This window comes from Melopsittacus undulatus, chromosome 9, assembly GCF_012275295.1.
Source record: "Melopsittacus undulatus isolate bMelUnd1 chromosome 9, bMelUnd1.mat.Z, whole genome shotgun sequence".
NCBI classification, from domain to species: domain Eukaryota; kingdom Metazoa; phylum Chordata; class Aves; order Psittaciformes; family Psittaculidae; genus Melopsittacus; species Melopsittacus undulatus.
The window spans coordinates 18,391,043-18,404,830 of NC_047535.1; the positions used below are offsets into that span (position 1 = coordinate 18,391,043).

Genomic DNA, 13,788 nt, shown 5'->3' on the forward strand with positions numbered 1-13,788 from the left:
GGCAAATGTATTTCTCCTTGCCCCTGTTTTTTGTAGTTTTGCTTAAGGCCATGACACGGGTGCAGGGAACATTTAGTTGTTTACTTGGTTGGTCAAGCTCTCTCATTTGCAGTGTCAGATTATCTTGTTGCATTTAATTATTAGGGGAAAAATAAGGAAAAGAAAATGTCTCAGCTGTGAATTACTTTGTACACCTTTAGAAAACCCTCATGCTCAGTAGCTGAGCATGTATATTTCCTCACTCTTTCAGGCACACTGCTGAAAATGACAGCACCTAGCTCAAATATCTGTGTATGGGGAACATGGAAGTGTTGAGCTCCTATGTCTTTTTCTACCCATGATTTTTCAGTGGACCTTGATAAGTACATGACACTCTTCTTACAAGTTGCAAGAAGGAAAAAAGTACTGAAGAAGTTTGGGAATTAATAGGAACAAGAGGAGGGCAACGTTGGTCTTGATCAGAGATGGGGTATGAGAAGATCCAGCACTCCTGACTAACAAGAAGTCTCTAACCCTAGCCCTAAGTTCCCTATCCTGGCTCCCTATCCTACTGCTACCCTTTAGCAGAACCCAATGAATTTACCTCCAACCCTATGTGGATGTTGATGTACTGCTGCATCATGGCTGCAGTCCTAAACTTGGCTGTCTATCTTGAGGAGGACTCTAGAAAATCCTGTTCTGGAATCCCACAGTTTCCAAATTCTGATGCTAACCTTAAAACAAACTTTTCCCCCTTCTCCCCATTCCAAATCCCAAACAAACTAACAAAACCCCCATCAAACTCAGACCATTTAAACAGTTTCTTCAGTTCCTAAAGATTTTTCTGTTCATGGTTAAGTACTGGCACTGAGCACCTAACTGATACACAATGGGCATTTCTATTTTCATTTTTCCTCTGTTGCTCCTAGACCGAACACTGTCTGCAGACATAATGCCCATCAGAGAGAGGCCTTGGAGGAGATGGGCTGGATCAGTACAAGCAGAGTTTTGGAGTAGGTGGTTGAAACAACTGATTGAACCAACTGTGTGGATTCATCAAGTCAGGGAGACTGTCACTGTTTTTTCCTTCTGTGGCACACTGCATAAAATCAACAGCCTCAAGGATAGGGGTAACTTTTTTCCCCCCTTCTTTTCTTCCCTTCTAATATGTGACCCCTTTAACACTGTACTTGGAGTTCATTGCCTTGGAGAGCTACCTCTCTAGGGCAGCCTGACTTTTAGTGAGGGGGGACTTGATCTCATATCCTGTAACCTCAATGAACGATGTTGGTGATACTTGCCTACAGGCACTTGGATCAGGTCTTTAATGTTTCTAATTTGCTTGGAAGATGAATAGCCCTATATCCTGGCTATTAAGTAATTTAAAATCCTTACGGAGAAATACATGATCTCAAAGTATCTGATTTCCCAGGAATAATTTTTCTAAATTTCAGAACATTTCCTGAATTATTAATGTTTCACAAAAGTTGTAGGATACCTGGAATGTTTGAGCCTTCCCTCCTCCCTCCCCTTCCCCCCCCCCCCCCCCCCCCCCGCCCCCAACTCTTTATGCTTCTTCCTTTTTTCTTCTTTACAGCTTTAGCTTCAATCCTGCCATTAGCCCTGTGTTCCGTGCCTATTTGGCATTCATTGAGAAATTGGGGCCTTAGAGACTGCCTGACCTCTAGTTTGTCCTGTGAGCATGTCTAAGGTGTACTCACCGTAATAAATCCCAAAGACAGCCGCTGCTCCAGTGAATGCTCCCAGGAGTTGTGCTAATATGTAAATTGGTAATTTGGTCCATCTTAATCTTCCAGTCACGCACATGGCTAATGAAACGGCTGGGTTTATGTGACCACCTGAAAAATGAATCACAAAATAAGTCATATGGATGACTCAGATACATGAGAATAGGTGAAGGATTTGTAAAAACATAGATGCTTCTGAGCATGAGACTAGTACATGCTTTTCTAGCTGTTGTTTTGCAATTATAGCCTGACTGCAATTAAACTGAAACAAATTACAGGGGAGAGGAGGAAAGCCACCAAGATCTAGCTTCCATGTTAATGTTTGCACGCTGTGCTATTTATCAAACTGCTGTCCTGCACTATATAATCTATAGACAACTCTTCTAGAAAAAGCCTAAGTCTGCCCTATTGGTTGTGTTGGGAGGGTCCATCATTCTGCACATATTCTCTCCCCTTAAGTCTTTGGCTTTTTATTTTTAAGGGAAGATTGTGGCAGCAGAACATTCATTCAGTTTAGAGAACATGTATTAAGATTGAGGACTATTACTGGCTTCATCATATATCTTGAGGCAGATCTAGCGTACGTTGGATTTAAGTCACGTTTATGACCCTGTCTTCAACCAGGGGTTACTTAGGAAGTCAGTTTTCATGAATATAAAACAATGTCAGGCCTATCCAGCTTCATGCTGACTGTTGGTGAGCTATGCCTAGATAGGATCTGGTAACAGCAATGTGTAGTTCTTCATCACATGTTTTCATCAAGCTCTTACACCTTCCAGAAAGGTCCATGATAAGGAAACTGGTAAAGTATTTATGCTGAAACAGAATTTTATGTCCTGTGGTATTTAGCAGTATCTACATCTAAACTCACACATGGAGAAGATTTCAGTAATACTGGAGTTCTTTGTGACAGTTTTAGTTTCTAAAATACATTATTATGTCATGTGCTAGTCACTTCCCTCAACATCTTTTATCAACACAGAAAAAAGATATATACATGTATATATATATAAATATGTAGTTGATATTTAAGAAATACAACTTGCCAAATAAACAGATGGAACAATATTCCAAAGTAAAAATACAGTAAACCCTAACTTTTGCAAGGACATAGCAGATCCATTGCTTACCTTCCAGGTAAAGTCTCACTTTGGCCTCATGGTTATTGGGGAAAAAAAATTAGCCTTTTTCTTTAATAAAATAACTAAAAGAGTGTGACCTTTGTCTGTCAAAGGCTACTGATGGAGAAAGGGCCTCTATGTACAGTTTCTGTGTTTGTTTGTACTTCAGGTCAGCAAGTCACTATATTATGAAATCCAGGCACCTTTGATACATAATGAACTGACAAACACAGATAACAAACTGGATAAAACCTTCTTTGTATCACTTCCAAAACTGACCTAATAGCATCAGTCCTAAACCAATTTTGAATTCCTCACTGTATTTCAAATTCTTCAGCACAGAGCAAATAGATGGCTGGCACCTTATTTAACAGCCCCTCCTGCATTTTGTTGAACTGTTGTCTTGTCTTTTGTTCTTAACTCTGCCTGGAATTAATCATCTTCCTTTCTTTCAACGCCTGATACTGTTCCCCACCTGTAGATAATACCTGGTGATTATGATGGCCAGGACAGGACATAATAATATTAGAGATATCTAATTAACATTGCATCTGGAAGGCAAAAGACTAGTTGAAGGCCAAATATGCTGACATAGGAGTTAAAAAGGGTCTTGGTTCCTGTGCCACTGATAGTGTCCTGGTTTAAAAAAGAACCAAAACACTTTGGATAGCATGTTCCCGAATTCTTTTGTAGCTCCAGTGATCACAGCGATCTAGACACAGAAGATTAGATGGAGAAAAAGAAAAAGGGAAATTTTCCTAGATAGGAGCTCAAAATCACCAAGTGTGCAGCCTATATATTTTGTATTACCATAAAGAACTGAGGCAAACTATTTTAGCGATACTTAAACATGAAACATCATGACCGAAAAGCCACAGAATTTGCTAACAAATTTTGAATAGCAACTGATATTCTGAAATGTCCACTAGTAATCATATGCTGGGTAATCACAGCCTATTGAAATATCTGTTGCTATTCTTTTGCAGAGAAAACGCACTGTCTGCAGAATCCTTTGTCATGGGAAAAGCACAGGAAGTGCAATACTGCAACATCGACAACTGCTCTGCCCTGCTGGGATTGAACTCTTAATCTTCTGTATAATGGAGATTAATATCCCTTAGAGATGCAAATGTAGGGCAGGTTAGTGTCTATACATTTTGGGTTTTTTTTTTTCATGATACTGCATTAGAAAAGTTGTAGTTTAGTGTTGTAGTTTAGAGATGTTCAGGTAATAGGAATTAACTTCATGTTGTATCAAGGAACCATTCTACTCTGTTTCAATGACAGGAACATGACTGCCTATTTTTCAGTACCTTGAGCACTTTCTAATGTGAGCTTAAACTTCCTTGTGCAGAGTGCTTTTGTAAAAGAATTTGTAAAAGAGAGAACTGGCCACACTGATTTCTGCTATAACAACTATTTATAATGGCCTATTTATACTTAGAGATATCTGCCCAGATCTGCTTTACCTTCTTTATGAAAGGTAAAAAATGCCTCTTCTATGAAAGCTGGAGTACAAGGACACCATTTGCTATAAGAGAGCAATACCAATTCCACATACAACATGGAGTGTTGTCTATTATAATACATAACACTGTAGTATTATTATTATGCAATGCATAACACTTATAATACAGAACACTGTATACATAATACATTAGCATGTATTATAATACATAACACTGTATAATACATAACACAACCCATCATTTTCTATTTTAAAGGGAGACTTTAAATGTTAAAACCAGTTATAATATTTCTGATATTAATATGGCTAAACTGAATGGTGGAAATAGGAGAATAAGCACCATCCAATATGTCACATGTAGATACTGATCAGTTATCCTAGTTATGGACAAAAGAAAGGTTCCTGGCCAATATACATTGAGGAAATAATACAGCAGAAAGAAAGGGGCAATGACGGTATGTTGACAGTGCATCAGAGTTTATCCCTAGTACTCAATATTTTTTGCCTTTTCTGTTTTCTGTGATCTGCTGCTCTCTGAATCAGGAAACAGACAGGAGCAGACTTGCTATTGCCCAGTCATATGACAGGAAGAGATTGCATGCTGTAAGGTGAACCCTGCTCGTTATACCCATTAGTGGGTCATTCTATGTTCTTCCAGGCTGGCAGCCATTTTAGCTGGTGCCTCTACTGGATTCTGTAAGCTTTTCATGGTTATTTCCTTAAATGCAGTGCCTATCCTGTCCAGGATCAACTTTATTGACAGAATTTTCAAAGCAAGACCAAGCAGATTTCTGGCTTGAACAGACTATTTTCCATAAAAGCCAGACACGTGCCAATTTTGCATACTGTAGTTCAGATCAGAATTTGGTGGAAGATTTTGTCAAACGCAAAGAATAGAAGGAAGCAAGAACACAAAAGATTTATGAGCAAAATTCTGATGCAGACTCTGCTGCTATTGCTAAATACATAATTGTTTATACTATGAAATGTAAGTAATTTAATAACATAGCCTTAGAACTGTGGCAATAAATGCTATATAAGGAAAAAAGAGTCACTTACCAGAAACCCCCCCAGACACATACACTGCTATGGTGACTGCCATTGCAAATCCAACTGATACTGTCATAGGCCCACCATGGACTCCTCGGCTAAGGACAGACTGGCCCACACACCCACATCCAAGCATCTGTATTTTGAAAGAGAAATGAAAAAACCATGAGTGTGTCTATCAAATGTTGCTGGTTAGTTTGTCCAAATGTAGCTGAAAATGTTGTTAAATATTAAAGCAGTGCTAGAATTTGAGATTAGTAGCATGCGTGACATTGTTGCCTTTGCTGCAATGAACATTTCCTCTTTTTACCCTGCTCTGTGACCATGTTTGCTTGTAAGAACCTCTGTCTTCCCCAGAAAAGAGCGTTCAAGTACAATGATGGGATACAGATCAGAGCTTGGAGCCTAAACAAATCTCTATATCTGAAAGTAAAGAAGGAATTAATTCTGTGTGGTAAGCTTGTGTTTCCAGATTGTTATAAGCAACGAAAAATTATTATACAAGTTATGAAATACCATTCAAAAAGCTTCTAATGATTAATGCTGAAACTCTGGAAGGAGACAACTATCTGGAAATTAGAGTATGTGTTACTGTTATGCTGCCTTGATATCGTATATTGCTTTATCAAAATATTTCACTGGCTCTGTAGCTTGAACCATTAATTGAAGTGGGGATACCTGAATAATTCACACAGTAGTATTCTCAGTGGATTTAAACTAGCTTCTGTTTTATGTTGGTTCTCAGAATTAAATTCAGCAACACATTTCAATGTATGCTTAAGATCATGTTTATTCTGTTCTAAAGCTTCTGCTTAGCTTCAAATGTACGTTTAGGTCCTATTAAAGTTGGTAGGAAAGATTTTCAGAGTTACAAAAGCCTTTAGGTTAAGATAGACTAGCTGATCGTTTTCTGCCAGAAATCAGGTTGTGTCTTTGAAAATCTCCTTTTTAAATTTATGCCTAAGTGCTTTGTTGAAGGACCCAGCACTCTGTGGAAGATATCAAATATCTATAGTCTGAAAACTTTTGCTTCTTTGCAACTTACAGATCTGAATTGTAATGGGACAATTCTGGGATGCGACTAGATTTATCCTGAACTTTAATCCACCTTGGTGCTAAATATCCCTTATATTTATAAATATCCCTCCTATATATATATTCCTACTTTGATGGTACATGGGAATCTGATTTTTTTTTTCTTCCTATAAAGTCATTCCATCTTAGCCTGTGTAATTGCTTTGGTTAATCTCCTTGCTTTGCTTTAGTGTTTTGCCATTACTGTCAAACTACTGCTTGTCACCAATGCCTGTATCACAAATATTCTTTCTAACTCTGCATATTTGAATACATAAAATCTAGTTCTTTTAGAAGTGCTTTTTTTCAGTTGCAAAGTAGTTGTGTTCAGAAACTGCAAAGTAATGGGAAGATCTCTCCTGCCTTAGAAATAGACTGTACCAAAAAAGTTCGGTGAGTGAGGTTTAACAAGCAAGTCCTGCTAGAATAGATGCAATTTAAATAGGAAAAAAAAAACCAACTTCATATTTTTGTTTCCAAGGGTGTTTTCCCAAGTGTTTAACATCAAAATGTGACAGAAAAGCTGTCAATAAAATTACGCTCTTAACCAGCAATGCAGATGGAGTTGCTGTTATAAGAGTGCCCCAAGACTGTGTCATATACGCAGGTGCAGTTCTTGCCTTGAGGTTATAATTATGCAAGCAAACAAAGCACTGTCTGGTGCCAAAGTGTTACAGCTGTCAGGTTAAGTAAAGGTAGGGTGGTGTTAGATAGCAGTAGTTTATTGGACTGTATAATTGAAAGTTGCAAGGCATAGGCCAAGCTGCACTGTGCAGAGGATGACATATGCACTGTGTACACTGAAATGCAGCCTGCATACAGGCAAGCAGTTATATCTACAAGCATGCAATTGTGTTCTAAAAAGGCATAGAGAGTTTTGAAGATACAAAGAAAAGGATGTTCTTTTGAAAGTATTACTAAGGATGTTACAAAAAACAGGAACAGGAGAGATGGGTATAAAAAAGGGTAAGGGACAATAACGTGTGTATATCAACTACAAATTCACAAGAAGAGGGAAGGAAATAACAGAGGGAGGATCTGGCCTCCCTTCTCTAATTACCAGAACTGAGGAGAGTTATACAGAAATAGCTGTGTATCACTCTTGCGTAATAGCTTCTGCTTTGCATGTCATAGGGAAATATGCAACTACAGATGTGCCATTTTTGTGCTTCACTAGCCTCAGAAAGCTCAGTCCACAAACAAGAAAGCATGCAAGCCAGCTCAAACACAGCTGCACTGGCTTCTTGCTTGGTTGATGTTGGTGACTGCCTGCTCATGAACACTATTGCAGGCCCAGTCAGAGTGTGCCCATTCCGTGATGGGGAAACTGGGAACTGAACCTGTAAATCTGAATCGTGTGACACTAATATTTTCTCCATCTGCTGTCATTTTTAAGAAGAGAAAAAAGCTTTCTCATACCTACTGTAGCTAGGTTGACATAACTGGAAACTATCACCTAATCATGTAATTACAGGAGCAGCAATTTAATACCCTGTGAATCTTTGCTTGGCTGAGTTAAGACTGACTAGATCATCAAGTTGTAACTAAATATTCTAAGTTTCTAGGCCAAGCTCAGCCATCAGCTGCACCCACACAAATTCATCAAATGAAGCATAATGAATCAGTGGGAATTTAATTTACAGTAGAATATAACCAGATCTCTTTATCATATCTTACGTTACTAGGTTTTCGTCTTATCAGTTGTCTATAGCCTGACTTGCTTAAATTGACTAGAATAGCTTCAGTACTGACTTTTGCTCACAAAGTAATGATATTATTGTCATAAATAGCACATTTGGGTGTGGAATAGCTGTCTGCACATTCCCTGCCAAAAAAAACCAGAACTTGCTTTATAGACATTAGAGCCTTTTCTTTGTCTTGTGTAACATGGATAACGTTAGGAAAGGAAAACAACTGGCTTCCAATGAGCATAATGTCCTGTTACTCCCTGGAAGCTTACAGAATTTTATCTCTACCACATTCATCAGAGCATCTAAAGATCATTTTACTTCCATTTGTGCTCTTTTCAGGATTTTTTGTAAATGCTTGTGATAGCATTTTTAGTGTAAATAGGATTTCCTGCCAGGTTGGAATCTAGAATTTATGTAATTTATTTTCCTACATGGTCTATAAAGCTTTAGACATCTTAAAGCAGAATGCTTATATAAAAAAAAGGCCCCTTCTGATCAAACAGATCTAGTGGTACTCATAGCCATACACTTAAACAGTACAGAAGCAGTCAAATCTCCTGCTTTTTAGCAGTGTGGAGACAATGACAAGTTTTTTGTTATATCTTGTACTTCACCAGCAGTCAAGTTGTGGTGAGGGTATCACAGATGTCCCTGCAGGCAGATACGGCCTCAATGGCTGCACAACTGGTTGATGCTCTACATGAATACAAGAACTCAGGGTGCTACATGGAATACAGAGTCAGCACTTACAAAAAAATAGAATTATAAGCTGTACAGTTTCAGTTGGGAAATCCTAGAAAACCAGTTCAGAATTCCTGTTTCAGTCAGTTTTCAGGACTCCCTCCACCAATTCGCAATCTTGTGAGGATGCCTTTGTTCAGGTAAGGCAGCAACCCTGCCCCTTTCCCATGTCACGCTCCCACCTGTGTTGTTCTACTGTTCCCCAGACAGGCGTTTCCTGCTAGCCCATTGCCTGCTCCCCTTTCACACTGGACAGCCCTGCAGTACTGCTCTGGATTCTGCCATATGTGCTTATGTTCCTGCTATCCTGAAGCCGCCTTTTCCAAGTCTACCCTAGTATTTCACTTCTTAGGCAAACCTCCATGACTTTTCCAAGCAGCCAGACTTTAAATGGCATATTTATGCCCTTAAAAGGAGGAATAGGAGTAGGAAGAGTCAGAAAGTCCTTTGGAGACTGGGAGAAGTGATCATTTTCCCTTCACTGCAGGTAGGGATCTCTGACCAAAATTGCCCATGGAAGCATTAGAAGTTATTTGTGACTGACTCTAGCTTTTTACAGTTTCTCCTGCTCCCCCTTAACATTCCCATATACAGTTAGTTTGAGTGTTGCCTATAAAAGTAGTAAGTAAACTTTTCAGATATGAGGCAATTTCTAAATTGATGGTGTCTTCCTAGAGGGCTTTAATTTGGAGTGTGTTATAAAACTCACTTTCATTTTGAACCTCTTAAATTCTGAAGCAGACTTGCTTTTAAATAATCTATTGCATTTTGTAATAAGGTATTTTATAAGGGATTAGAAACTCTTTCCATACAGAGCCATACTTTTGCTATGTTTGTGTATTATGTAGGGCCTTGGTTCAGACTGGGCTCCTAAACACACTTTCAATAGGGATGGTAAGGCTAACAGCAATATGTTAGATGTATGAAAATTCAGGCCTTTAGCTGAATGAATTGAATGTGCAAGCTTTCAATTTGCAGGAAGCTCCTGTTCTTCCAGGAAAGAGCAATCTTCATCTAATTTCATGTTTAATATTTGCTGTCTTTTGTTAAATCAATACATAAGATTTTTAGGTAAGATTAAAAATACAGCTTACCAGTCATGTAGCTGTTAAATACTTTACAAACACATGCCTCTTATTTTATCATTAATTAAATATTTTGGTGGGGATGGGCGGATTTCTGTACATTATGATTTAATCAAACTTGAAGTAATAAAAAAATCACTATATCCATTCTGCTGATGATCTACTGGGATATAACCAATATCCTCTGGGGTTCAAATGGATTTCCCTTTTGAAACCATTTTTTAATGACAGACAGAATTACTTCTTGGAGACAAGAATGTAGATTTAGTAAGGTTTTGGATGAATTGTGTATATAAAGCTTTAAAGACACATAAAGATCAGGCTTAAATTGCTCTGTGGGAAAAATACAGTGAAAATATTGAGGCACAGACTATGCTGTGGTATATAAGCTGCCACTTTTAGATTTTTATTATTGCTTTTGTACATGCAATAGGAGAAAAATAAAAGTTTGAAATCACCTAGAGAGAATGCAAAGGTCTGTATTCTCTCATATTTTATTATGATTAATATTGCACTCTTCATCCTGAAATGCTAAAGTGCTTTTGTTTCCTGAATTCTATAGGGCAACTGGTTTGAGTCAGTTTCTTCAGTGAAGATTATTTTTATTTTCTTACAATGTTGTAGAAATTCAGGAGAGAAAGGAAACGAAACACTTCATATTCAGATGCAAACTTTCAGGAATGAAACGTGCCCCCTTGCAAAGGGGCTAGGAAGAAATGGCTAGACAAGGGAAGAAATTCTTACCTAGTGTCTTGAGGAGAGAAAGAGCCTATTCAAGTGTTGCTTCCCTCCCAGATTACTCATTTATTCTTGAGTTGAGATGTGCCTCTCTGCTTTGTTTCCTACACCAACTGAAAAGATTAAGATCTTCCTGTACGCTTAAAATGTGCTTAGTCTCTGTAGCAGTGCTTGGGGAATTATCTGTAGTATTCAGAGATAGTGCAGGAGCGGGCACGACAGCACGTCAGTTTCTGAGAAATAAGGTTTTTTGTCTCTTAGGCGTGCAAGGGTACATGTAGCTTGGTTTACTCTTTCTTTTGGGTGCAGGAACAGGGTTGTGGGATCTTTGCTGTGTCCTTGTCGTTAGAGGTGCATAGGTATGGGTAATTAAAACATCAGCATATTCTCTTCCTAAGCTATTTTCTGTTAGGAAAAAAAAAAAAAACCTTGAATGCTTTTAATGGTAAAGAAACCTGTGGGTTAGAGAAACTGTGTTAAGTTTGTCTTGGACTGGGAGAGCTCACGAGAATTCTCTTTTATCCACAATAGTTTATTGAACTGTTTTGATCACAGAGATATAAACTCGCTGTATGGCATGAACTACATTCACTATCTTTTATTCTGTTCCCCAACTGTTTGCCAGTTTTAAAAGTTATTACTTTTATTATCTTTTTTTATTTGGCAAAACCTGAAAAAGCACTCTGTAAATTTGTGTCTAAAACACAAATACAAGTGGAAGAGAATTGTTTGTGGTTGTGCACTTGAAATTGAATGTTGGAAGGATGCAAGTGTCCTGTAGGGACTTTTCTCTGAGCCTCAAACTTCAGTCCTATAGATGCAAACTTTCTGGGGAGGGGGGAAGTTTCTACAGAAAAAGATAATGGAAAATTAATTCTAGCATGCTGGAACCCTGTGGTTAAATAAGAGCTGAGGATAGACACTGCTCATTATATAATATTGAAAAAGCTGTTGAGTGGCTTATCAAAATACCAACTTAAGTTTTAATAACCCTTTTTTATCTAGTTTTGATGAACTTAAGTTCACTAAGAGCTAATTATATAAGATTCTGTACTCCAGGAAGTTCAGTGCTGACGGCAAACAAGGTAGCTGTTACTGCCATTCAGTTTTCTACCTTAAGCAAAACTCACTGTTTAAGTAATTTCATCCTATGCAGAATCTTCCTTTCAGAAAAACTCAGAACATGGAATTTATCTTTTTTTAAAACTTCTTAGTATTAGTTTTGTATTAAACACTAAACATTTGAGGAATGAATTATCAAAAGCTACATTTGCTTTCATGTAATAACATTGTGTAATGAGGATTTTAATGCATGATGTATAACTGTGCAGTATTGTAATTACCATGCACTGGAATGTAAGGCCATAAAAAGATATGGAAAAGTTGCGTAAATTTTAATCTTCTAGACTAGGCAAATCCATGGAATGTCATATTTAAAACATTTTGCAGGCAACACCCAAACTCCACAACAAAGCAGGAGTGATAACTTACAAAACTAAGTGGTCAGAATATGAAAACAAGATAAAAAGGTTTTGATGAGAAGATAAACAGCCTTCCTTCTCATTAGTTGGATTATTAGCAATATGGGTTGTCATGCATTTATTTCATGCTGAAGCACTGCTCCTTTAGACACACAAACAGACACTTGCTTCAGTGGGAGTTTCGCAAGAGGCTCCCCACCTCCAGCTGGAGACTAAGCTTTAGGATAAGAATACTTACACTACCCACCTGTCTTTATATGCTAAATGGAACCCCATGTTCTGTTTCAGCAAGGAAGCATACACTGCTCTGAGCTCAGGAGATACTAACTCCTCTGCAGCTTCTTTCTGGGAAACTGTGTTTGGTAAGATGCTCTTAAGAGAGACAATGAAATAAACAGGTGAGCAGAACTGGTAAAGGAAGCCACATGGCCAATTTGACATCTCTTTTTTTGGGAATGTTCCTATCCAGGTACACTTTAATGGCATTAGCCAGAGTAAATCCTGTTTTGTTTGAGAGCAATGCAGCCAAATTCCAAAGTGGAAATATGGAGAGAAGGATGATTAAAAGCAGAGATGCAGTTGGATAGGTGAGTTGCAGGCAGGCTCACTGAAAATTCACATAAACCATCTGCCTGATGCAGCATGGCTTCCTGACACTCTTGTGCCTGGCACCCAGTTGTTGTCCCCCATAGTAACCCAAAGGAGCCCCAAGAGGAAATGCACTGAGCCAGGAGGCATGCTGGAGAACAAAAAGCTCTCCAGAGAGCTCTTTCACAAGGTGGCCTCAGGTAGCCCTAGATACAGAAGGCTGAGGCTATGTCAGAGGCTGGGAAATGTGTGTGTGCACAATGGCCGCTCAGACACCATGAACCAAATGGGTTCTCCCACCTCAGGAACCTGTTGCCTAGGTATAGCCTGGGGAGGGACCAGTCCCACAAGTTATTTCCAAACACACTGTGCATACATTATCTATAAAACAGTTGTACTGTTTTCAAATGTTCACTGAAAACTCTGTGGGTAGATTGTTGTGTTTTGGGGCTATTTTTTGTGTTGAAATTTATTCTAAACTACAAATGGTACAATTAAAATTTGCTCTTATTGGCTGCCACATGACATCACCAAGGTAAATACAAGAAAGGGGCAGAAGTTCACAGGTAATCCGCAAATACCCAGCATAATGTGTGCTCCTTGATGCCTGTACTGCAAATATAACTTAGTTATGTTAAAACTGCATTGCTCCATTTGTTTCATAGAAATCACATAAGCGGTGAAGTGTAACATTTGTTCAGGTTGATGGAACGTTATAAAGTGAACACAGTATGAACACAGTAACCAAAGCTTATTGTAACTGAACTTACATGCAATTTGCATCTGGTTATGGACTGTATATTTTGGGGTTTCTGCCCTGGTTCTTGTTCCAGAGTGTAATCAGGGAAGCTGTGCTATGCTTGGGGAGGCTTGATGCTGAAAGAAATACTTGTTCCACAGCAGAATAGTCTAAGTGAAATAGCCTACTCATCAGCAGGATTACCCAGGCAGGTGATAACAGCAACTGCTCTGTATACCATCAGATCTGCCTATATAGCAGGGCACTTCCAGGTTCCTAGGGTTT

At 38.5% G+C, this 13,788-nt stretch overlaps 1 protein-coding gene across 2 annotated transcripts in view; it reads right to left on the reverse strand.

The window, feature by feature from the left end:
- AQP9 (aquaporin 9) overlaps positions 1–13,788 on the reverse strand; it is a 31,885-nt gene that overhangs the window by 14,824 nt on the left and 3,273 nt on the right. For both annotated transcript variants that reach the window (XM_005145912.3, XM_005145913.4), the window contains exons 3-4: positions 5,376–5,502; positions 1,701–1,838 (exon numbers count right to left, since the gene is read on the reverse strand). In XM_005145912.3, coding sequence (XP_005145969.1) covers positions 1,701–1,838; positions 5,376–5,502 — 265 coding nt within the window. The remainder of the gene's footprint in view (positions 1–1,700; positions 1,839–5,375; positions 5,503–13,788) is intronic.